Source organism: Toxorhynchites rutilus, chromosome 1 (assembly GCF_029784135.1).
Source record: "Toxorhynchites rutilus septentrionalis strain SRP chromosome 1, ASM2978413v1, whole genome shotgun sequence".
In the NCBI taxonomy this organism is placed as follows: domain Eukaryota; kingdom Metazoa; phylum Arthropoda; class Insecta; order Diptera; family Culicidae; genus Toxorhynchites; species Toxorhynchites rutilus.
Genome location: NC_073744.1, coordinates 77,688,775 through 77,716,193, shown reverse-complemented (window position 1 = coordinate 77,716,193; position 27,419 = coordinate 77,688,775). Strand labels below are relative to the sequence as shown.

General features: G+C 36.5%; 2 protein-coding genes across 11 annotated transcripts in view; one reads left to right on the top strand and one right to left on the bottom strand.

The window, feature by feature from the left end:
- Positions 1–27,419, top strand: part of LOC129762307 (complexin) — a 727,632-nt gene that overhangs the window by 90,240 nt on the left and 609,973 nt on the right. The gene's annotated exons all lie outside the window — the stretch shown is intronic.
- Positions 671–13,439, bottom strand: LOC129762306 (nose resistant to fluoxetine protein 6-like). Its single transcript, XM_055760460.1, has 7 exons — positions 13,276–13,439; positions 13,053–13,215; positions 12,830–12,975; positions 2,751–2,994; positions 2,011–2,684; positions 1,275–1,949; positions 671–1,213 (listed from the first exon to the last, which is right to left on the bottom strand). Exons 2-7 carry the CDS (start codon positions 13,135–13,137, stop codon positions 1,064–1,066), a joined length of 1,974 nt encoding a protein of 657 aa, XP_055616435.1. The 5' UTR covers positions 13,138–13,215; positions 13,276–13,439; the 3' UTR covers positions 671–1,063.

Genomic DNA, 27,419 nt, shown 5'->3' with positions numbered 1-27,419 from the left:
CGCATATATCGAAAAGCCATAGGAACACATTCAAATATGAATTGGAGTAGTACTGAATCTCTAAACCCCAAAAAAATTTTTCAAAATATCAATTTTTTTTTTTGATAATTTTTCTTGATACATCGTAGTAAGATGCACATTCAGTATTTTTATTTTTCAAATTTCTCGAACCTTTTGAGGATGGCGAGAAATAAACAAAAAAGTACGTTTTTCACTTTAGATCCTATTTTAAGCCACATAGGGGTTCAAATAAACCGTCAAAATTTCTTATTTAATATCCTATACAATATTTGCCATGCAGCTAGTGATATGGTTTTACTCCCTCACCAAGCCAGGCCCTTTGTCAGTGGTTCTGAACACAACATTGTACGCTATTTCATACGTGTGAGTAAGTGAGTAAGAAACCATCTCACTTGTAGTATATGTCAAACCACGTTGAACTCAAACATCGATACATGCATACGTGACACTTGAGAGAGAGAGAAACGAATTAATTTTGGGGGCCTTTTGGGCCTTAATCACGATTATCTGAAAATACGTCTTTAGGATTCCAATCAAAGAGTTTTTATCAGTTTTCATCAGAGCAGGAGATGAAAGGGAGAACAAATTCACCCTAAAAATACTTCTTTCCAAAAATACATTTGATTTTTAAACCATGGACCGTTCAATATGATATTGTACTGTTTGTATGTTGACTCAACTAGTCCCATCTTTATTGTTACGCTGTGTTAGTTGTTGGAAACCTTATGCTAACCTTTGACATTCACCAAAGTATTTCTATAAAAAAAAACTTGACTTAGTAAATACCAATTAATACTTTCACAATAATATCCGTTCTCGCGCCTCGTTTTTGCGAAATATTGATCTAAGAATACAGGAAGCGTGTGTTGAGGTGTCTATTTGTACATTGTTTGTTGACTCAACGGAAACTGATTCCTGATTTTCAGCGGGTTTTACTCGGGTGTATAAATAAGCATTGGTGCACAATGTGAACATTCACCAAGCGTCAATAAACTATTTGAACTTTTAATGGCGCTAATCATTCTGCTGTTGTACAGTCACGTCATCTCGTCAGCACAGGGGGATCCACCGATTTTTTGGGTTTTTCCTCCAGCAATTCCCGTAATACTATATTCGATGGAAATTCCACCACGACGCAAATTGCCAAGCCGTACACCAGCGTCCAGCTGCAAACCGTGAAGGTGTATTCGACCTGAAACATTCCGGAGTGTCGTGACAAGTGTAAAAAAACCGAATGACATTTTGTTACTTACAATGGACCTAAAACTGCCGTAGATGGGATGCTTGACGGCGGCCAGCACCTGTACGATCACGGTGAAGTGCACCAGGTAGAAGCTGTAGCACATCTTTCCCAGCACCGTGAAGAACGGATGGTTGAAGTAGCTCTTGATGGGATTTGCCACATTGATCAGAGACAGTTTGAGCTGTGCCGCTGTCGTGAATAATCCCCAGGCGTGCTTGTATCCGGTGGCGTAGATCGCGAGTAGGACCGGTGGAATGATCGGTTGGTACTGCACCACAAGCGCGTCCGTAAACGTGCCGACCAGATACAAACAGAAGCCGACCACAAGCGCGAACGTCAACAGCCAGCTGTTAACGATTTCTTTGCGTTTCTCACGATACTGGTGGTAGATCGCTCCGGCCATCATCCCGGCGAAAAAGATCGTCACGTTGTGATGGAAGGGTTGGTAAAGGTCGAAGTACCGGTGGCCGAAATTGTACTCGGTGTACAACTTTAGGTCCTCCGTCATCACCGGAGGCAGGTTTGTTAGGTAGATGATGAGTGGGGTGATGACGACACCCCATCCGATCGCAACCCCAAAGATGTACTTCTTCAGGAATGGCCAGCGCCACATCATCATCAGAGTGCAGAGGGCAAAAATGTACAGTTGCATATCGGCTGCGAGGTACCACGAGTGGAGTAAGCACTGAAAGAATCGAATCGAATTAGTTGCGTCTAGTACGAGTGAATCGAATTTGTTACCATACCGGTTGATCGGTTTGAATGTAGTTGTTCAGGAAGAGCACATTAGTCCACCACCACTGATGGCATCTGGCCTGTGATTCGCCTATGAAATGCTGTGCCAACGGACCATTGCTAAATCGGCGCGTTATCGACATTTCCAGCAGCAGCACAAATATATAGGCCGGGACGATGCGATACAATCGCGCCCTCAGCCGGTCCCAGAAATAGTTCATACTAAAATCTGGATTCTTCCGTGTATGTTCGAGAAAATTTATCATCAGCAACATCCCACTTATAGAGAAGAAAGTTTGAACGTAACTTTGGAAATCCGCTACGTAGTGGACACTCTCCGGTCGATATAGTCTTTTCTCGGCATCCTCCGGGTTGACCTGTGGAGCCTTAACCATGGCAATGATCACATGTAGGTTTGTCACTCGGAGCATTTGGATGAACCGAAACCCCTCCAGGAAGCGTAGGTCTCGGCGGATGTCGCTCCCGGTTGATACCTTCAACCGACGAATGTTCCGAGGAAAGGAAAAGGCCGTCATGAGGCGCTCGCCGCTTGACGAGTGGGACACCGCGAAATAGTTATTGGGATAGCGCTGTGCGTTCTGCAGAGACAGATCTTTCCACGTGGAAAAGATCACTAGCAGTATCAGCGGCACGGTGATCAACAGGAATAGAATTTCGAGGAAATCTGTAATAAAATCAAATAATTCGAAACCTTACATGTTGTTATAGGATAGAAAATAGTGAGGGTTACCAAGCGGTGGTGACTCGTTTTCCTTTCGGTAGCAATGATAAACCTGAATGTCAGGCTCGATCCGCAAACTGTATCCTTCCTGCAACTGTTGGTTTATTAGAGCACTGAAAAACTGTGCCTCCGAGGGGCTGTCAGCCCCATTGAGATCCAGCGCTGCATTGGTAGCGGGAGTTTTGTAATCCCGAACGCACAGCCCGCGTTCCACTATCCGGTGATCATAATGACGCCAGTCCTTCGAGAATAACTGCAGTAGGATGTAGGATGAAAAAAAGAGTGACAAATGATTACATGTAATTTAATAAATTCATAAACGTAATTCAGCTATTTTTTGAAACCAAAAATGTTGAACCGCTTGAACTACATTCAGACTGTGACTAATGAGGACGAATCTCTTGAATTGTGTTTTTGTAGCTGTTAACTTAGGAATGGATAATTTTGATACAGTCAATACTACAAATAGTGGACCTAGGAAAATCGTGTGTTATATGAATTGAACTGAACTTCGAACGTATTGTAAGAGTTGTAATTGCGAAAAAAAAATCTTGAACAATTAATTAATAAACCCGTCTATTTTTAATAGTAAATTGTTGAAAAAACCAAAATCATATATATATATATATAATATATATATATATATATATATATATATATATATATATATATATATATATATATATATATATATATATATATATATTTTTTTTTTTTTTCTGGTTTTTCTCATATCGATATTCATAAATGTGCAGGAAAATCACTCATAATCAGCGTTGAAAAAAATCATCTTCGCTAAGCTCAAACGCATAGATTTTCGGGCTAGGTTGCATCGAAAACCTATATATTGCAAACGAAAATCAAAATGACAGATCCATACAACTAGTGAATATGAGCAAATGAACTTTTGTTCTTCAATATGTTTTGAAGTTTATTTTTCCACCCAGTGTCATTTTCATCTTGATTATTCAAGATGTCAGAATTGAATTTCATTTTAGCCAAATGAAAATCAGCTGTTGTTTACTTTTAACCTGAGGCAGCTGTGTGTGGTTGGTTTTTATTTATGCCGTTGTTACCGTCTCAAATCATGCGCGATTTCTTGTAAAGTTCATTTCATCGAACTCGGGCGTTTTTGTTCTTTAAATGGTTCAGCCTCACTATTTTTTTTATTAATGAATTTTGACTCAAAATCAATGCCAGAACGAATATCGTTTCGAATGTGATGAATATCAATTTGTTGCATTTGATATTCAAAGTATAAATGACAGCGAAGTTATGAACCACACTCAATACCGCATTCATTCATTATAGCAAATTTGTTCATGCATCAGCGATATGAACAAAATGAACTCGTTTGTTATTGTCATCAATATAATTAGGGCAGTATGCTACGAATTGTACAGTCTACCCAAGCTCAAGCTCAATATAATGAGGGCAGTATGTTTCAAGCTGAAAAAAAATCTTTTACACTGAAATAAAATCATATTCGTTCCTCGTGAATATTTGTTGATAGTCTAAGACACTACTCATAATAAAACTGTCCCTACAGAAATACTAAATGATCTCTCGCATGTTTTCTTTTGTTTATCTAATCTGAGGATATAGGATAAGAAGTCATTAGCTTTTATCGCATTCTTAAACTGTTGAAATAGCTAGCTTGCATATTGCAGATTAGATATCATATGAACAAGTTTAATTTCAAAAAACATCGACTCACATTGTTCGCAAAAAAAATGGAATCGGGGAGGATAATACCAAATTGTATGCAAGCAGTTTGTTTGTTGCGTTTCCCCACATCACTAGTAGCGAGTAAAATTCAAAAAAATATACCTTCCCTGTTTCTTGAATTTTTTACGTGTTTGACTATCTTCACTTTTTGTGCTTCAAGCATAAAATTTGCAATTTTTTAAAAAAAATGTAATGTTTTATTTTTATCTTTATTTTTTATTTTTGAAAAATTGGACTTTTATACCAGGAATTCAGACCGATATGACTTTTCAGCGTTAAGCTGCATTCTTATCAAATGAAAGAATAGGACATAATATTTAGAAATGAAATATAAATCTCAAGAATAAAAAGACATCCTTTCATGTATTTTTTATGATTGGGACGCAGAACTGCGTGTCTACGTTATCTATATTACACTGGACTCTTTTTTTCACGCGATAGACGCGTGCGCGCGAAATATCGCGTAATTTCGAGCAAATCGCGTAAAAAATTATATTATGTATTTAGACAAAATGTTTTTGCAATCGCACATGTGCAAATACACGCACGAACACACGCGCACGCATACGCACACATGCACAAACATACGTGCACACGCGTGCACGCTTGCTTTACTTTTCCATAAATTCATTGTATTGGTTTTATAACTGACTATCTCGTATTCATTTCATTCTGAGTATTCACTGTACATATCATTCTATCCAAGGGGAATAAAAAAATAATGAAGCCAACAGAACCAAGCTTGATTTTTTTGAAAACCATCGAGGCGATCTCAAAGGTCCAAGCAATTTTTTTAACCCCGAAAACCCCTGGACGATTTTTCGGTTTCCAAAAAAATTTAAACTTTGACGTCTTTGCGATGCTAGAAAAAAAAAGTCCGATCAAGTTGAAAGTTTGCATAGGGTATTTTTTCCTATACATTGTACCAATGGATGTGGTAAAGTATCAATGCGCAAGTCAAAGCTGATGTCATTGATGGTTTTGCTTGATACAAGTGAAGCCTGAAGTGAAGCGAAACTTAGCATCGTGAGCTCCACCCCTATGTAAGCCTTCTACCAGCCAATATGGGTACAATTTTCGGCTCGAAGCGATCTTTCATTTTCTAACCGTTAGCAGTTAATATAAGCAAAAGTAGCTGTAGCGCGAGAAGGCGATCTGGCGTAGTGGTAACATCCGTACCTCTCACGCACAAGATCACGAGTTCAATTCTCGCTTCCGACTATCTCCCATAAATGGAAGTACACGTGACGAACCAGCTTAAAGTGTTGAAAGTCACTATAATACAGACAAAAAAAAGCTGTAGCAAAGCAGCTATAATATTAACACAAACAACCTTAGCTGCAGCAATAAAACGTTCACCTTGCAAAATGATAGAAACCAAACTGATTTTTATTGAATCATTGTGAAATTAATGAGCTATTTATTCGGATTTCACACCGTTCCCGCACTGTTTACTTATCTTGTTTCGAGGTACCGTTTATAGGGGTGAAAATGGGTCCAAAATGGAGAATTCTACTTTTAGTAAAATTTTGACAAATATTACGAATATTTTTGAAAGCTATGAGCCCTTTAATGGGAGACATATTATCACTCATTCCAATCCATAATACTTAACTGTAGTACAAATAGATATTTTTTAATAATTCATCAAAGTTTCATGTGTAGATAGCCATGAAATATCTCAAAAAATCTCCTGCCCAGCCTTATAAAGAACTACTCTAGTGACAAATATTGGATAGAATGATTCTTTTAAGTTTTGCCAGATGAGTCAAGGCTAATTTTGAACACCAAAAAAGTTTTTCCATTGGAATTTCAACATTTTCGAAATGATTTCCTATTTACGCTGAGTGAGGGTGAGATAGGGTCCAGCATAGAATTGAACATATACATATAAGTGGCAATGTACATGCGAAAATACACCAACACACTCACAGTTAGTAGCAATTCTCCAAATTTAACATTTATTACACCGCCTCTAGGCGTGACCTTTTTCGGACCTATGAAGTGGAATTGGAGGCAAATTCTTCGCATGTATAAAGAGAAAAACGATTCCTTAGTGACAACTTTGCCTTTTCCAGGATTGCTGAAGCCGCTAATTGAAAGCCTTAAGGACAATCAAAAGAACAACTTGGGACATTTATCAGATCACTGTGAAGTCGCTGCTAAAGAACGTCTCACATGTTCCAAGTTCACCAGAAAAAAAATGAGGACAGTTTTGAGGAATTCCTCAATTAGAAACGAGAGATAGTTAATGTGAGCGGCACACGGAAATGACAATTTATTTTGGCTTAACGTTTTTACAACATGGTCTGATTTACAATATCTTGTGTATCATTCATTGCTTGATGTTTTTGTGGCGCGGCCTGCAAGGCATGCGACCAACCGCACTATCTCGCAGGAGAACCATCGTGATACTGCTGTTTTACGTCCCGAGGACTGGGCACTTATAGCGAACCCGAACCCCTCATCTTGGCGAGCGCCACGTTAACCGCTAGGCCATGGGGACCTCACCTCGCGAGCGAGACGAAAATAGCTAAAGAACTAAAGGACACTATTTATGTAATTTAAATAATCATTCAAGACACTCACATTTTGTCAATTTATCTTTTTTTTACCCCTTTTGTTTATTTTAGGCTCATTAGCATTTTAGCCGAATTTTGTAACAGAGCCGAATTTTAATCGTGTACATGTCACATGTTAATCATATCTATAATTAGCACATTACACGGTTGCCATTTTTTCCGGCGTTAGAGTATTCCCTTCTATACTATTGCATATGGTGCACATTTACACAGTAGTCATTTAGGCGTAAGAGTTTTCCTTCTGTTCTTCCATTATCCAGTTAGACCGGACAGTGGAAACAGTTGATTGATCATTGTTGAGTTATTTATAGAACAGCAGCCCGATGTGTCTTGCAGAGCGCAGAGATCAGTTGTATGGATGAATTGATCTTATTTCGACCGTGGATTGATCTTCATCGCTGATAATTGTTGCCTGGATGTAGTTATTCTGTAATAACACAAAGATGGTCAATGAGGACCCTGAGTTTTGAACTCACGATCGATTACTTACTACGCAAACGCGCAACCAATGTGACTACGAAGACCCCCCTCAATTTATTATGAAATTATTGAGAAATTGATTTCTCAACATAGTTCGCAATAGAAATTTATTTTCACTACTTTGACCCATCGTCACCCTTCTCTGTGGGTTGAGATTGGGTCAACATTCATTTAATCGCAGTTCGGTGAAAACTTAATTTTATTCAACAGTTCACTGAACACTCGTAAGTTCATCATTAGAGAACATATCAACGTAATCAGAATTGCGTTTTACGATAGTGTACGATAGTTATTCAACAAAAAGTACGAAAACCACCTTTTTGACGCATTTTCAACCCCATTGACGGTACTGTAATGTGCTCGATAATGAAATATTCTCAGACATAACTTTAATATCACAATATGTATTTGTATACGCCAAAACATCATTAGATGCGAATAAACTTTCAAGTATAATACAAAAATTCCCAAACCAAGAACATCAACAGATGTAAGCTGCGGGTACTCTTGCACTTGCATGTATTTGCGCAGACTGGAATATACTCTCCTACACGGACTACTAAATCGGGAAGGTTGATGAAATCGTCATTAACCCTTCTTTGCATAATGGTGGAAATTTCCATCATAACATTGAGTGCCCAAAAATTTCATAAAAGAACAAGCTCACTGTAAGTTAATCGTGACCGGAACTTGAGTAATTTCACCAATAAAGAATAAATCACGCAAAGAAAGGTTAACGATAGATGCTAACTGTGGGCACTTTTGTATCCGCATTAGCCAATGAATGTATGGGAAAAAACCGACCCTAAAATTTCAAAAAGTTACCCTATACAAAATGTTCACCACTTCGAAAAAACACCCTATGCAAAATATCAGCTTTATCGAACTTACGGGAGAGAGGCGCAATGCGGTCAAAGTTTGAGTTTTTTGAAAATCGAAAAATCACCCAAGGGGGGAGTAGTAAATAAAGTTCGAATGGAGAGGAGAAGGAAGAAGGAGAAGTGTGTAATACGTCCCCCCCCCCTAAGAGAGAATGGATTCATCTTGACCGTACTCTTAAAATATAAGGTAACAACTTCGCCAGTAGGTAGATTAGTTAACCCTCAGTCATCTGTAATCGTTCTGTATTTTTGATACTGAATAACAAAAGTGCTACGAATTTTATTCTGTAAGGGTGGGTTTAGACTAGTGATATATTCATGTGAAGAAATATGATGAGATTTATAGAAATCGCATCAACCGTTTACACTAGCGTGAATTCTATAATGAATATATTCATATTTTCGGTGAATTTATTCACCTGAAGTAGAACTGCATCCAACTTTAGTGATTTCTCACCAGTGAGAAATTCACAAGCGTTTACATATGCAGAATTTATTCAAGTTATATATACCTCGAATAAGTGTATCATATTTATTCTCACCCGTTTACACCTATTTTCACGTGAATAAATCCATCTATAGCTATAGACCTCCCTAGTGTAAACCCGCCATAAGGCGCCCAAATTCTAAATTGCCAATCATACGGTGTTAAATGGCCCAGCAGAAGTATAATATGTCCATGAGTTGTTTCTCTCAGAGACTATAAAACTCAGAGAAACAGCTTGTATGAATGAGAGATTCCATCAATCTATTCCCCTCATGCCCACCAGCGAAGAGAAGAAATCGTTCCTCCGGTGAGAGTGTTCTCCCAGTATTCGTGCATTAATTCGCCAGCGCTATTGTTTTCCTGCATTCTCTGAGCACATCATATGGATGCCAGATGTGAAGACATGTTTTCGTTTTGGAGACATTTAATTTAGTGAAAACATACTGAGGTCATTTTCAAAGTATGTGAAAACAATTGTTTGTGTGATTTATCGAACATGATTTAGAAATATCGTGATGGTTTGCTCATTTTAGTTCGTTATGATTACATCCGAAGAGATTTATTCGTGCCATGCAGAGATATTTGAAAAAATCATCTGGCATCCCTTACATACAAGCTATTTCTCTCGTGAGAATGTTTACGGTTTACGACTCAATAAATATGACCCATAGTTGTCGCCTCTGAATCGGTTTCAAGCAACAATAACCCTATAGAAATGATGTAGAAAATTACATCGAAAATTGCTTCCAAAGAAAGTTATGTATCTTATTTTGTTAAAGCATGTTACAAATGTAAAACTTGCTTGGTAGGATTCTATCATTGACTAGCACAATTGCCTATATCCATTACATTTCTATTCTTGCTAGTTTACGAGAAAATCAGGCAGGTCAAATTGCCGGGCAGGCGTGTTTTAGACACATCTCCTCTATATTATCGTGCAAGTCATTTCGCAGCAAGTTCCGAATGAAAAATCGAGATAAATATTTTTATTGGTACCCAAAACCGAAACGTGTGGTTCGTATATGGTCTCGTATTCCAAAAACTAAGTCCCAGAGTGTCGACTTTTGACAAAAAAGTTTTTTTATATGAAACTAGATATCGACGTTTCATGCAATTTTAAGACATTTGGCATCAAAATTTTTTTTCGAAAACCCCGATTTCCTTTACTCCCAACTTGGGTGATTTTTCGATTTTCAAAAAACTCAAACATTGACCGCTTTGCGCCACCTTCCCTTAAGTACGATTGAGTTGATATTTTGCATAGGATGTTTTTTCGAGGTGGTGACATTTTTTATAGGGAAACTTTTTGAAATTAGAGATGATCATTTTCATTGGCACCCTAATTCGCATGCATCAGTTTAGACTGGAACGTGCTTCTATAAAACGGAGTACTAAATCGAAAAGCCTACCGAAATAGTCATTAACGATACATCATCACAAAATCGGCAGCCATACAGCCATACCAGGCGGCAACAAGTGCGTTCAAATGATTTTTTTCAAGGCCGTGAGCTTTTGAATTTGTTTTCTTAGTAAGCCCTTTCAAGGCTAGAGACGAACGAACTTAAAGACGAAGAGTTTGAAGTCTTTATAATAAAAACTCACCCACTCGCCGAAGCATCGTTCACGATTCATTCAGCTAGCAACCAGACGGCGGCTGCAAGGGCGTCCAAATGGTCTTTATCAAGGCTGCATCACTACCAAAAAGTCTTGACATCTACATCGATTTTTCAGTTTGCATGAAACAAAAGTATCCTCATCAAATTAACAAATATGCATGAAGTGCAATCTTTTTTATCCTATCTCTCAGTACCACCAGAGACGCCAGATACGGATGCATCTTTTTTTATTTTAAAGATATTTGTTTATGTGCAGTCATTCAATGGCAAACCGATATTGTGGTTCTCAGATTTTCATGAAATCGGTAGTTTTGTTCTTTGTAGCAGAATATCAGACACGTATATTTTTGACGTAGAACTACGTCTTTCAGGAAGGGTGCCAAATCAGAAAACAGGTCACGTTTTTATGAAATAAAGTTAACGTTAATAACTTTTTTTTACTGTGTACGAATTTTCATGATTTGCATACCAATCGAATCGTAAATTCTCTAAGATTTTTTTGATATACTATACATTACAACTCGCTAATCTCTAATCGGTTTAAATTCATGAAAACTGGAAGAACATCCTTTATTCCCATACATTTGTTCTACCGATTTGTTTGATAACTCTACCCGTATTTCGAATGCTTATAACTCGAACATTTCTTAACAGATCGGAAAGATGCTTGCATCAAAAGATTGGAAATATTCTCACGCGTCTATCACAATTCATAAAATGTTATTTTTCATGAGATGAACAATTGAATAAGTGTAAATTGTCAAACGTTAAACGCCCTAACTGCTAAGTTTTGATTGGCCCGATTTACGGTTTCCCCAACACAGACTTCAAAATCGATGTACCTGTGGAAATCCGCTTTGCAAATACATGCAAATCGGGGGTTATTTTATGGTGTTGAGTACTTTTGTACTCGCTCACTTTGTACTGAGAAGCCTGGGAAAATCACCATTTCAGATACTGGAGGTGAATGAACTTTCGCGGTTCGAGAACTTCGTAAACATGAGATGTGCAATAATTTCAGAGGGAAATGTAAAATACAATGATCGGTTGACAATTCTTTCGTTCACATATTTTGGTAGTCCTAGGCATCATATAAAACGTAAAAGGATGTTCATCAAATTTATTTGTAACGAAGAACATAATCTATTATAAAAGTTTCGATGCATTCTAGAATAACATTCGAAGTGGTAAACAAGTGGGTTCCATAATATAATTTCGTAGTTCTACGTCGAGAATACGCGGTCGTGTCCTAGATACAACCCCTTACAATTTTTTATTAGGGTGTCCATTTCCATCTTAGGATGGGAAAAATCAATTTCCCCATTTTTTCCAAAAACGTCTTTTTTTCAGAAATCTATAACTTTCGAACTACTGGACCGATTCAGATGATCGACATATCAAATTGATGCCAAAGTAGATAATTTTCGAGCGCAATGCTTGAATAAATTAAGTTATGTGGCTGATTTTTGTTATAAGGTTGCCTAAAAAATAAACATCGAAACTAATTTAATTTTAAAATTAAAATTCTTATTAATTTTATAATCTTATTAAGTTATAATTCTTATAACTTATTTTTCGAGTAGAATTGTCTCAGAAAATAATCGTCATTTATGTGTGATTTTTCAAACAAAAAAAAAATTAAAAAGAGCGTTATAGTTTTCTTATTTTTGTTCAATATGATGACATGTCAACAAATTGAAAAATTTACCTAGCCGGCTTGGAACACAACATCATCCAGCGGAGCACACCGCCGAGATTATATCATACGAAATTCGAATTTAGATTCTGATTCGTATCAAATTAAGAATCCATATGAAGCTTCATGATTCATATTCCAGTTAACCCTGAGTTAGGATTCGCACTCATCAGTATTTGACACTTCGCTGTGTGTTTTCTTCTAAAACAGTGATGCACCTTCGATTTTGCTGATCTAATCATTAAATATTCTCACATTTCTCGTTCAGACATGCAAATTAATGTATATGGGTTCGAGATAATGCCGGTCGATAAAAGACCCCTATTTCAAATGCAAACAGGGTTTGAAAATTTTGGACTAAAAACACAGTTGCTTCAAATCCGTTGCATCAACTTTCGCCCCTGGTTATGACGACACGATAATGATGTATCATTTTAGCGACATATGCTTGATGTTTTCACGATACACAAGCTATTTTTCTGTTTGAATTCATATAAATGTTCACGTAATACTATAGCAGTTGGTTATTTTTTGTTTTAACAGTAAGCGTTCGTTCGTTCAAACATTTAACATCTATCCAAAACTCGAATCCATTTCGTTGATCGGAACATCACTTACACTTATGTTTTTCCACAGAAGAGAATTGTCGTCCGGTGCAATATGAGCCCGGACAACGCAGTAAACGTAATGCTGACGATACTTCCCCCGGCATTTCTCGAAGTCATCATACTCGAATAGCCTCGGAAATTTGTCATATTCGGCCACTGCAAAACAGAAACTATTAGCACCTCCAAATATCGAAGCAATCCGAATGCTGGTAAGGCAAGATGTGGAACCTTACGGTCAATAAACTCTTCGCACTTTGTCACTGCGATCAGGTGGAGGTGAACCAGCAAAACAATCCAGTTAATGGTAATCCAGTTCATGTTTGTGATCTTGCTATTTATAACTAGCCGATCAGTTCCCACAAAGCAAATTATTATCACTGGTTTGGTAACACTTTCCTACAATAAATTACACCAATAAACACCGATTGATTCAGCCTTCGGCAGCTTGTACTTTACGTTTTCCTTATTGCACGTCCCAATTCCAACGCCTGAGAACTGCTAAACTGCTCTCAATCCACGACTCGCGCCACCGATCACCCGAAGTGATCCGTTGGGATCAACTAATGAAGCGAAACTAAATCACTAGCAGATCAGTTCTGAGACATCGGGCTCAGAAATTTGCCCACCTGCGGTTCTTTTTTTGGGCCTCGAAAAAGTTTCACCATTGGGAACAGCGATGAATATTTATCTCCAGCAGCGATGCACCACCAAACCGGTATAGTTGACGCTCTCATCTCTCGTCGCCAAAGAAAGGGGCGTTTGCGTAGGTACCGCGTTCTTGTCAAACAACCCGGCGGCGTCCGGCGGGAGACTTTTACGTAACAGTGAATAAATTCCAAATTCCACGCGGAAGAGATTTCGGAGGTTGCGAATCGAGATTATACGTAGTTTGCAAAATCCGAATTCAACTTGACCAGGTGAACCACGGTGAAGCACAACCATAAATACCCCTACCTATGCAGAATCTCGGAAACGCATAAACGTGAAGTTATAATGAAACAACCATGACTCTTTATATTTCTGATGTGACCGTTTATTTCTCAAGTGTGGGTTATGATCTACAAATTGACAACTTTCAAAGATCATTATTCAATTATGATACCAAAGTCTCGAATTTTACTCTTCACTCGAACTATGAGGGCTTGTACAGACTTCTCAGTAACCTTGCTGTGGTACCTTTGGTCCAGATTTGATCTTTCCGCGTGCGCTTGCTTTTTCAGAGCTCAATATTCTTTGATCAGGCGTGTCTCATTAATTGGCCGATTTGTAGATACCACTTAGATTTGAACAAACGCTGGCAACAACAATTTTGCAGGTATCTAAATTTCATTTTTACTCTAACGGTTTATAAAGAACTCGAGATTCGAAGGTATCCTTGACAATATTCCATCTTGATTGTATATGAGGCAATAAAATATTGTCGGAAGTAGGGGAGGGTGGTTCTAAAGTTTTTTTTTGGGTGAATGAACATATAAGGATAAAAGGAACATAAGAGAGGTGTGCTCATTATTTCTGGCCATTGGCAGCACCATCTCAGATTGCAGTAAAGACATTGGTCTTTTATGCAACTTTGAATACTTGAAATCTACGAATAAATATAGACTACTTTTTTAAAAGGGCCAAATTTTGATGTGGGACTACGTCTAACCGGAGTATATGGGGGTTAAAATGAAAACCAAAACACAGAACATGCAGGAAAAATTGAAAGATACCGAATGCTTATAACTCGAACATTTCTTACTGGATCGGAAAGATGTGTGCTTCAATTGATAGGGAATATTTCTACTATCGCCGTTAATAAAATGTTATTGACGTAGGACTACGTCTTACATTAAGGGTGCCAAATCAGAAGACAGGTCACGTTTTTATGAAATAAAGTTAACGTTAATAACTATTTTTTTTACGGATTTTAACGATTTGCATACCAATCGAATCGGAAACTTTCTAAGATTTGTTTGATATGCTAGACATTACAATCCTATATTCTGTATACGGTTTAAATTGATGAAAATTGGAAGCATTCCCATTTCCCCATACATTTGTTCTGTTCATTTGTGTGCTTTCCCGAACAGAGCTGTCAATAACGAGCAACTTATGCAGCCACTAGAATAGAAACAGTCGGAGACGAATTGTTGGATTTAAAGTCTCCTTAAATAAAGGGAAAGAAGAAGAAGAAAAATAGAAACAACGATGGGCGATAGCGAAAAGGGAATATTTGCGAAGTAAGATGTCGCTAGCGTATAAGTATTGTATCTCCTCTGAGGAAAATTCTTAGAATCATTCTGTGCCCGAAACAAAAAAGGTCGCTGATTCTGCTCGTTTTGTGTTTTATGTTTCCTTTCGAGCTGTGAACGCTAGCGAATATTTCACTTGAAGTTTATCGCTGCAACTGTGTGCATCTATTAACCGCGTATTTGATGCTCGTTGAATGACAATGCACGGAAGATGCCTCTCGTTAAGTACTCAGTGCAATGCGTGCATTGATATAAAGAAACAAATTGCGATATATGACCAATCTGTGTTTTTTTTCCAACAAAGGCAAGAAAGAATCGTTGCTTCACGAAATTACTCTACAAAACCACGCAAGCCATTAAACGTTTTCAGGATCCCCGGAACATTTTACTAAAGAGTTTTTTATTAACTTTCGACGTATTCGTAAATAACCAACAATGTTAAAAAAAAGACTGCGTAGTCCTACGCTCTAAGCGGTCGTGTCTCGGATACAACCCCTTGATTTTTTTTTCATTAGATATACAATTGAATAACTGTAAAATGTTAATCGTTATCTAAACGCCCTGACTGCCTCGTTTTGATTGGCCCGGTTTATGGTTTCCCCAACACAGCCATCTAAACCAAGCAGCCTTGGGTTAATCGGCATTGCAAATACATGAAAAAGGGGGGGGGGGCTTTTGTTCCCGCCGAAATGTATTTCCTAACAGAGATTTCATAACCAAGGTGCCTGGAGGAAATCGGCATTGCAAATACATGCAAGAAGGGGGTATTTTTGTTCCGACTGAAATATGTTTCCCCAACACAGACTTCAGAACCAAGGAGTCTGGGAAAATTGGCATTGCAAATTCATGCAGGTCTGGGGTATTTTGCTCCGACTGAAAGGTTTTTCTCTAACACAGACTCCTAATCTATAGAGCTTGGGGAAATTGGCATTACAAATACATGCAATTCGGGTCATTTTTGTCCCGACTGAAATGTGTTGCCTAACACAGACTTCAAAACTAAGCCGTCTGGGGAAATCCGCTTTGCAAATAAATGCAAACTGCGAGTACTTTTGTACTCGCTTGTCTTTGTGCAAACTATAATATGTTTTCTAACTTAGGAATTTAGGTATATCGTGCAGACACTAGAGGCGAATGAACTTTCGAGCTTGAAGTATCTATAGTATAAAAAGTCAAAGTTGAAAGGTGTTGATTCATGTAAGTTCATGGTACTTCTGCAAATTCGCGGTTCGAGAAGTACGTACACTTGAAAGACACAAACCTCAGAGGGAAATGTAAAATAAAATTATCGTTTGATAATTCTTCCGTTCACATATTTTGTCCAAGGCATTATACCAAATGTAGAAGGACTGTCATTAAATTTACTTGTAATGAAGGACATAATCCACCATAATCAATCTTTTTACTGACAAAGCAAAAATATTGAATTCAACTGAAGTCGGAAATTGTTTCATTCAATCAAAAATTTAATCAATACAAACAAATTAATGCTAAGCTAAGATAGTCCCACGTCAACCTTGCGGTTATATCATAGATATATCACTTTTTCTTCTTCATTTTTTACGAAAATTTAAAACTCAACAAATATTATCTACGAAAAAAATATTATCTGGTAAAAGAATGAAATGTAAAAAATGGTTTAATTTTGAAAAAAAATTGAAATTACTTCCTGAAATTACCTTACATTTTCCAACAAATCACCCATACATCGGAGGGTGGGCACTTTTACTGGGCAAAAGTTTTTCCAACAAAAATTTTTTATATCTTCTTTGAAAAAATTACAACTAATCCTAATTTTGTTTAAAGTCAAGATAGTGGTATAGCAACAAAGTTTGACATGGTATTCGAAAAAATGAATGTTTTACTCGTATAGTTTTTGTGTGTTAATTCTCGCGTTTGACATGTTCTTGACATGTTTCTGAATAGAAAAAAGTGTAAACCGTAATAATTCATACATAAAAATGTTACGAGTTGAACACCAATAGTATTTTTGACGTAGAACTACGCCTACGAAGGATGCTAAATCATAAAACAGATCACGTTTTTATGACGTAAAGTTAACTCTGATAACTATTTACACTGTGAACGATTTCTCATGAATTGCATACTAATCGAATCGGAAATTTTTGTTTGCGATATGCCGTACATTACAATTCGCTAATCTCTAAACGGTTTAAATTCATTAAAATTGGAAGAACGTCCTTTTTTCCCATAATTTTGTCCTGCCGATTTGTGTTCTAACCCTACCCGTATTTCGAATGCTTATAACTAGAACTTTTCTTAACAGATCGGAAAGATGTTTGCATCAATATTTTTACGCGTCTGGCGGATCACACCATTGAGAAATGTGGCGGTTCCTTCGGCTAAAGGAGGCCAGGATGATAGCACAGGCTACGGAATGCGGCTTGTTTGGAGAATGAAAAAATACTTTGGATTCAAACACTTAACATTGGATTTATTTACGATCTTACTCGGGTAAAGGTTGGATTTGGAATGAAAAATAAACGTTTTGGCTATGGATATATTCGTATGCTATTTGCTTGTATGCGTTCTGTTCCTGTTCGGCATCGGAATATGCTGTTGTAGTATCGCACACCACACATTGTGTTTTGAATGGGAGCGAGTGATTTGGATAGGAAAAAGGATAGGGATGGACATTGACAACTGGGAATTTGGAACACTTGCACAAACTTCGCGCTTTGGTCGCGAACAGCGTCTATCATAATTAAAAAAAAAAAAAATATTTTTCATGAGATAAACAATTGAACAACTGTAAAATATCAAACGTTAACTGCCAAGTTTTGATTGGCCCGATTTACGGTTTCCCCAACACAGACTTCAAAATCGATGTGTCTGGGGGAATCCGCTTTGTCAAAACATGCAAGTTGGGGGTATTCTTTCCAACTGAGCAGTGTTTCCCTAACACGGGCTTTAAAATTAATGTGCCTGGGGTAATCCGCTTTGCAAATACATGCAAGACGGGGGTATTTTTGGTGTTGAGTACTTTTGAACTCGCTTTTCGTTGCGCAGACCGGAATATGTTTCCCAAAAACGTACTTTTGAACTGAGAAGCCTGGAAAAATTGTCATTTCAGATACTAGACTGCCGTTCTAGGCATAGTTGTCCCATGTAACTTTTTGACAATTTTCACTTGTCTTCGTAAAACGATGTTTTTATGCACAATCTTCCAGAAAACCACAAAAAAACTTATTGTGTCTTCCCAGTTGTTCAAAAAACAACATCAATCTTAATTGTCCAATGTTGATTTTCTAGACATAACTGTCCCACAATGTATTTTTTGTAGATCCATAGTAAATGAATCGGTTCAAGTACAAGAATTTTATGTCACGCTTTCAAAAGGGCTAATGCGCTCATTTCTGGTTTGAAAGAACGAACTAATACTCAAACAAAAAGAAAACAGGTTTAACAGATCACGTGTACACTTTGTTAGCGAGTGCCCAATAACAATGAGATTTATATTCTTCTTCATAAAACGATTTTTTTATGCATAATCTTTCGGAAAAACACAAAAAAAAACTTATTGTTTGTTCCCAGTATTTCAAAAAACAACATCAAGTTCAATTGTCCCATGTTGTTATTCTACGCATAACTGTCCCACCATGTATTGTCAAACCGTAATCAAACTTGATTGATTCAAGCGAGGGAAACTCTTTCCATTTCATCAAACAATAGTTTACTACTTATAAAAAACCCGGTGTATTGCCAAACTGAAATGCTTAATGCTTCTGGTAGACAAATAAGCTAGAGAACTTTGATTGCGTTGCTGATTTTGGAACATGGGACAACTATGCGTAGAACGGCAGTGCAATAATTTCAGAGGGAAATGTAAAATACAATGATCGTTTGAAAATTTTGGTAGTCCTAGGCATCATATCAAACGTAAAAGGACGTTCATCAAATTGATTTGTAACGAAGCACATAATATATTACAAAAATTTTAATGCATTCTAAACTAATATTCGGAGTGGTAAAGTGGTGGTGGCATAATATAACTGCGTAGTTCTACGTCGAAAATATGCGGTCTTGTCCTAGATACAACCCCTTACATTTTTTTCAAAGAAAACATGAAAAACTTGTTATTGGAAAAACTTTTTTCCTGTAAAAGTGCCCATCTTCCGATGTATGGGTCGCTTGTTGAAAATCATACGGGCTATTCACATATTTTATCTGAGAATTGGAAAAATACGTGTTTGAGAAAACTGAATTTCAATTTCTAAAATATTTGTTTTTTTTCGGTGTAATTTTACTTTGTAAAGGTATTTTTTACGAAAATTCGAACTTCAAAATTTCCTACATTTCATCCTTTGACTAGAATTTTAAAAATATTATATTATAGTTAAGTTATAATTTATTGTAAAAAATAAAGAATAAAATTTTATCCTCTACAAAAAGTAGTGTAATTCTTTTCCGAAGATTTTAAGCATGCGTAAATGATCAATGTCTTCACATCTGGAATGTTCCACTGCAATCTGAAATGGTGCTGTCAATGGCCAGTCGAGTTGGCATGAAATTCGTTAAAAATAAAACGAAGTAATCATTACGTAGTTACAAAAACGGCATTCAAAATCTTGTTCACTGGAACCAGATCAAGAAGGAAAAAACATTTATCACATCGCCGGAATTCGTGAAGGGTGCACAACATAGATCGCACATTACACCCTTGAAATTCCCCATCCTGATTTCAGCTCCGTTGTTCGCATTGTGGTGCTTGATGGCTTACGTCTTTTTTTGTTTTCTGGATACCCTTAGAGACATTAGATGTTGCCCTTGACACCAGGTTTGCTTGCGTGAGAGCAGTGGTCGTCGATATTTAAGCAGAACAGGTTCGAACAGGTTTCAATGTGAAATGATCAAACCAACCCGGAAACGTCTCGCTGTACATGTATTCGAATGGATTACAATTGAATCCGGTTCCCTTCTGATCATGAACTTGTGCATGGGGGCAGGGCGGCAAATGTTGTCCAGTTGCGAACCTGAAGCTGACGACTATGATCATAAATATTGTCCACCGGGGGTAATAGACACCGGGGCAAGTTGAAACCTAAGTGGTGCGGACTCAATTCACTTTATTTTCAAGCAAATTCATGCATTTTTTCAAGCGATTTCTTGCAATAAATTCTCAGACCACCAGAGATGCCAGATTTACAGATATGTTTATAAATTTACAGACATATCTGTAAAATACTTTTTATTTTTGTTGCAGACTTTTTGGACATAACAATATTTCACAGGTTTATGAAAAATGAGAGGCTCTATTCATCACATCAAAGATATTTGACTCACCGTATGACATTTTTCCATAGTTTTAATACATAAAATACATAAATCAATACACATGACGTTAGACCTATTTTTTGAATCATTCATTGACACTTTGCCGTCCGGCGTAACCACAGAGGTTATATGCGCAAACAAGCGCCTAGCTGCCGGTGTCACCACAGTAGTTACGTTCACTTCGCTCAGTGGCCGACGACAGTACTTCAGTATCGTTTGCATTCTGTTGTTTGCTAACAATGACTTGTACACGTCAACGTTTTTAATTATTTCATAAGTACTTTTGCCCTGACATCATTGCAGACGAAAGAGACGATACGATTCTTCACGATGAATGAAAAATTGTATTAATTTACAATACATATTATACATTTACTATACTACACTTCGAAATTTCATGACAGTGAGGGAACAGAGTCGAGAACCTATGAGAACTGTCGATGAGATTGGTAATGTCAAGAACCGGTCATATCTCAAAAACGAAAAAAATAGCATCTCTGAAATCGAGATATGTTATGTAAAAATTCCTTAGTTTCCAAGAAAAAATAAAAAAAAAGCGCTATGCCCTCTAGTCCAAAGCCATGAAAACAATAAAAAACGACTACAATCAATTATTGCAAAAATAAAATCCATGGCTTTCGCAAATTCAATATTTTTCAATTAAAGGCTAGCCCATTGGCTTTCATTCGATAGACTGATTATCTAAATCGATTCAGTGGTTCGAAAGTTATGATTTTTTGAAAAAAGTCATTTTAGAAAAAAAAAAGTGATTTTTCGGACCACCCTAAAATGGCAATGTAGTCCTCAAGGGGAAAAAATGATTTTTCGGACCACCGGTAATGACTCAAAAACGAATAAAATAGCGTCTCTGAAATCGAGATATGTTATGTAGAACATCTTCATCTTTCAAGAAAAAATATAAAAATATATAGATATAGAATGTAGATAATACGGGTCTAATGTTTTGCGATAGAGAGCAAAACTACCACTTTTCATCGAAATCTGAGAACCACTTTATCGGTTTGGCATGGAATGGCTGTATACATACAAAATATATATATACAAAATATAAAATATTATACAATAGACAATCTTACGTGCATCGCGATGTACAAAGTATTAATGAATCTGTGAAAATCAACGTTAAAAGACATTTCTATAGATCCGCACACTTTCAGACATATCCACATTTTTAACAGACTTTCACATATTTTTACAGACTTTTTTAAAAATCATCTGGCAACTCTTTGTTCCACTTTTTATCGAATCGCAGGAGTAAACATTTTCGTGACTGTGACTTCGTTTGTTTTTATTTCGTTCGAAAATATATATCAGGGAAAGTGGACATTCAAAATGCGTTGCTCAGTGAAAGGCTGTCCGAATACTAGCGAAAACGTTCGCGTATGCTTTTATCGTATACCCTCGGAAACGTTTTTCCAGACGTACTGGGTCAATTTTTGCGGAGACGACGAACTAGTTCCGAATAAGGGTTCCCGTATCTGTGGAGTAAGCACGATGTTTGAATTATTAAAGACCAAAAGTGTATCAAACCTTCCATACACATTTTCAGGATTATTTTGGTAAAAATACATCGTTACATTTTAACCGAAAAAAAAACCGCATGAGAAACTGTAATGCCTTCTCCACGATTAAACTGGTAGTAGACTCAGAAGATTACGTCCATCATCAACACGAAGCGCAGATTGCTTTACTTTTATATTCATCACAGGTAAATACTAGGGAACATAATTACGCGGATTTCATTCGGTCAGCTTCATTTGCAAAGCTGTTTTCATGTATGTACGTATCGAAATTCACCAATGTTGAATTTTGCTCCCACATTAAAATCATGGAGTGAGCTAAGCGTTATTCGTAGGTTGTTGATATTCTGTCAGGTTCTGGTACCTTGTAATATAAGAAACTCTTTCAGAGATGCAATGGTCAATTAAACAATCGATGGAAAAATGTAATTCGTTCATTTTACAAGTTTGACTATTTTTGCCTTTTATAACAATACCTTTTTAATAGTGTTGATTATCATAAGAAAAATAACACTCCTGATCGTTCGATCTTTTTTGACAGTCGTTTTGATTCAGTCCGCACTGCCTAGGTTGAAACACGGGGTAAATTCAAACGGAAGCCGTAACTTTTATTAGGATTGATGGATGAGCGTGATATATTTTTTCAGTAAACAATGCCTTTCAACCTACGTTATGGCAGCTCAACCGATCCAAAAACATTAATTTTTTCAAAAATATCGTCAAAATTGCACGTTAGATAGAGGAGGCGATCTGGCGTAGTGGTAACATCCATGCCTCTCACGCTAAAGGTCACGAGTTCAAAAATTATATCCATTAAGAAAAGTCTAATTTGAACACCATAGAAAATTTACGACTATCAGCATCCTTTGTGCTTTATCGAAAGTATTTGAGTACATTGTTAAAATAAATAATTGCGAACATCCAAATAGTAAAAACTTGTTACACTAGTTTCAATCTGGTTATCGCATGAAGCATAGTACCAATACAACTATACTTAGTACTTTGTCAGATTTTTCGAAATAGTTTGATTCAGTGCTTCAAATTTCATATCAAAAGCTTATATCACATTTTGGGTTTTCTGTTCATGCTTCAAATTTGATTAAATCTTATTTGAAGGGACGATCACAAGCTGTATTCTGCGATGGGATTTTATCCCAATTTCTTCCTGTATTATCAGGGGTTCCTCAAGGCTCTATTCTGAGTCCAATTTTATTTTCTTTGTACATTAATGACCCATCTAAGATAATAAAGAATTGTGATGTTCATCTTTTTGCGGACGACGTACAACTTTATTTTGATTGTTTCAGTAACTCAATTACTGAAATATATCAAAATTTTAATGAAGACCAGAGTAGGGTCTTAGATTGGTCGGAATATGATTTCCTTGAACTTAACAATTTTCATTTCCAACAAATCATTTCAGGTCGAATAGATTTAAGAATTGAGTGTGATCATCAACATTGTAACAATTCCCTTATATCCCATCCCTTTCCTGAAAGAATATGTCACCCTTCTAACCACGAGTAATCGGTTTTCCACCTTACTAACCATAGTGTTAGGAAAATTGTACATGTATAGTTTAAAAAAATATATTTAAGAATTCGGCTCCTTTAAACTAATGTAACTGAGCCTGTAAAAAAAAAACTATTTATGAAAAAATCATTTCATGAATCTTTAACCCATTAACGACCAAGCTGTAAAAATTATTTTTTTTGACGAAAGCCGTTGGTGTAATTTGGATTATTGATGGTAAAGAAACCCCAATGTTATTATTTTAATTATTTTTTTCCCATTTTCCATTTTCTGGGAAATGACTGTTCGAAAAATCGAACATTGGCCGAAACCCGCACAAACATACCGCGAACTGAAAATCAGTTCAATTAGCAAATATACGGTATTCACAATTGCAGCAATTTTATATTCACGAACGAACAAGCATAGGAGGATAAAGGTCTCTAAGTACAAACCTAAGTTAATACACCTAAGATGAGATGTGACATTTCTTATTTAATGTAATTTCAACTTATTACTGGCAGGCATATACTGTTGTTTTTATTGTTGGCCGTGGACAAATGCCTATGCTTAAGAATTATTTCTTTCTAAGTATCCATATCCCGAAAAAAACATGTTCCAATACCTGCAAAGTACCAAAATGATGCGAAAAAACAATGGAATCGAGGATTGGGTGGTAATTTCTCGTTATACGTACTGATCGTTTCCTCCAGCTGCTCTACACACGAAATTCTACGGGTTATTGCGGACAAAAAATCATACAGATTTTCAATAATATTTACTGAATTAATTGATATTTGCAAACATTCACAAATGAGAATGCAAAATCAAATGAAAAAACTTCCGTCTTCCAAAGTAAAACGCGCTGCAGAGGTTAGATGTGTTGGTAATAATTCATCAGAAAAAAATGTTCGTTATGGCCAACGTTCGATTTTTCGAACACTCAATTTTCCCGGTTGTTATTTTCCTGTATGAGGCTCAATCGGACGATTTTTGTCCCATATTGCGATGTATGTTCTTTGATAAAAGTAATACATTAGAAAAGTTCACATAATTTTGTATTTTATAGTGTTTTTTAGATGAAATTAAAAACACGTTCCAAACATACTTGCTTTAATGTGGAGGCGATCTGGCGTAGTGGTAACATCCATAGCTCTCACGCCGATATCACGAGTTCAATCCTCTCTCCCGACATACTTCCAAAAATGGAAGTAAAAGTGACGAACCTGCCGAAAAGTGTTGAAAGTCACTATAATGAAGTAAAAAAAAAATACTTGCTTTAAATCGAATTTATTTCCCAATAAAGTCATACAAAACTGAGTGAACTTGATAGTAAGTGGTAGCTAATAAATTAAGCTATCTTTTGGTGCAAAAACATTACCATATGGTAGCTTTCCAAAGACATGAAAAATTATCAAAGTTGCTGTTCGATTTTTCGAACGCTTGGCCTAAAATGGGTTAAAACCATCATTATTCTTAAACTTGTCGATGATGCTACCAGCCTCGATATTTGCATTCAATCGAACCTTGGATGGGATAAGTATGTGTCATCACAATGTGGAAAAATTAACGCTTGCTTACGATCCCTCTATATCAGCGGTACTCAACCTTTTTTTTCCAAAGGGGCCACAAACAAGTGTTAGTCATGGTGTCGCGGGCCGCAAAAAAATGAATAAAGAAGCACGATGTCCAAGACACGACCGCATTGTTACCATAGAACTACGAAATTATTTCCGGCGGGAACAAACATTACAGAAATTTAAGAATAAAACTCTTTGATACAAATGTTTGATAGCAAAGACAAGGGCCGATAATTGAATACTTTTACTGAGCTATTAGCGCGAACGTTTCGCGAAGCAATTTGAGTAGATTATCAAAATAATTCTAAGCCTTAACATGTGTTGTTAATTGCTTGCTGTCTTGAACACTGAAATTAAAATACTGATCTTCTTGAATATATAAAAAGTTTTTTAGTATCTCTCAGCAAAAGTACATCTTCAACGCAGAACGAAACATCTCAGAAGATGCAGCACGGCAAAAGAAAATCCGAACCGAATTTATTGTGTGTTGCGTCGAATGCGAAGGCAGTAGCATTGAAACAAATTTTTCACCTTCAGTTTTCCATCGGAAAACACAACTCTCAACGCTGAACAATACCTTACGTCTCTTTCAACCCAGAAACAATCATTGATATCACGAAAAATAAATTACCGATTGAAAAAAAATCACAAATAAATCATTCACGATTCTTCAGTCATCCAGCGACCGGACGGCAACACGGCTTTCCAAATGACCGAGTTGTTTAGTTTAATTCTTCAAACTGTTTTTTTTTCAAGGCTAGAAGCGAATGAACTGAGAAAAAACCTCTATAATTCAAAACAACATCATTACATCAAAAAATCCAAGCACACTCCTGAATTCACAGAAACTTTCTTCAGTCAAAAATAAATATAAAATAAATTTTTGGAATGCATCGACATTTCTAAAATAACTCTAGTTGGAAGTTTTAGTGGTCCTGGAAAGAACCGTTACAACTCACGTAGCGTACTCAGTATGGATCGCGACATTCTTCTCGTACTACACAGTGCGGCTCCAAGCGATTATATATTTGTTCCCAACTACCGTGATCTATTTGAAAACGCATTATATCAACAATTTGTACAATCTCCAATGATGTGCGTCCTATTTAATATTTCTCTTTTGATTCTGCTCTACACTATGTTTGCTTCTTGCATGTTTTGAAGATGCATTCTAAAGCGGAAAATATTGTTAAACACAGTAACAATATAACAATATTTAGAGAACTTTCACTGACAACCAACAACATGCATCGGCAAATCTTGACTGAGACGGACTTTCAAGCAGGTACTCATATTTATAGATTTTTGTGATTTCAAATGTTTGTTTTCGAAGCAGCTTGAAACAAATTTTTCCTTCAATTTGCAGTGATTGAAGTGATTGACATACCACTTTGTTCAACTGATAAAGATACATTAACGCTCGAAACTTTGCACATCAAACCTGACGCTCCCAAAAAATTTTTGAGAATTTCCGATTCGATTGGAGCCATCAAAATCTGTTCAAAGCAAAAAAAAATTAACTTTATCACACTATCACTCTGCTGAAAAAGTTCATCATCGACATCGCGATATGTCAGATGGTGGTAAAATGGTAATTTGCGATGACAGTGGCATGGTGTCGACGTCTGGTGGCAACTTCAAATTAGGGCCTTAATTTGGGTCCCAAACTCGTTAGATTATCTCTATCAGACTAGAATACACGAAGCCGGTTTTTAAATTTTAAAATTTGAATGAAAATTTTCACATCATGTTATTTAATCACTTGAATCACGTATTTCTGACTTTCATTCAACCATATGGCTATACAGGTCCAAGATTTTCACTGATTTTTTCATTATAATATAAAGTTGTCTTCATAAACAATTTCCCTATGAGACTTTTTCACCACTTGCAAACAAAAATGTTTTTCATTTAAATAGAACACTAATTTGATATGGAAAAGTTAATTTTTATTCATAATTTTAATCTTTGCTATACTTTGACGCTCCCCTAAACTAGTAAACGAAACTCAATGCCGTCAACGCGAATCGCTGTTTTGTAGACAACAAATGCTTTGACGTTTGAGATGTTGGGATAAAAAAATGGGGGCATACCTTACAACTAGTTAAAACTAAAAAAAAAACATGAAAAAATGTTTTCTGATATGGCATCATTACTGAAAGACGTAGTCATATGTCAAAAAATAGGTAATTCATATTTTCATACCCATAGTTTAATTTTTATTCACTAACGTCAACAGGATTGACCCTAACGATCGGATTAAATATATTTAACAGATATTTAATCTACTAATATTTCTTAACTAGACAACTAACTAATGGGTAAATGTGTAATGTATTATAATGTGCAATGTTAAACTTCATTATTCTCATCTCATGTTTCCTAGATGATTTCTTAAGTTCTCGTGATTGTTACATATGCAAAATGCAAACGGGCCT

What these genes read in the sequence shown, in the direction of transcription:
- LOC129762306 (XM_055760460.1), bottom strand. Translation starts at nt 13,137, where the DNA reads ATGAACTGGATTACCATTAACTGGATTGTTTTGCTGGTTCACCTCCAC. An exon ending in GTGCGAAGAGTTTATTGACC is followed by an intron (nt 12,976 to 13,052) that starts GTAAGGTTCCAC and finishes TCTGTTTTGCAG; the next exon opens with TGGCCGAATATGACAAATTT. An exon ending in ACATTCAAACCGATCAACCG is followed by an intron (nt 1,950 to 2,010) that starts GTATGGTAACAA and finishes CGATTCTTTCAG; the next exon opens with TGCTTACTCCACTCGTGGTA.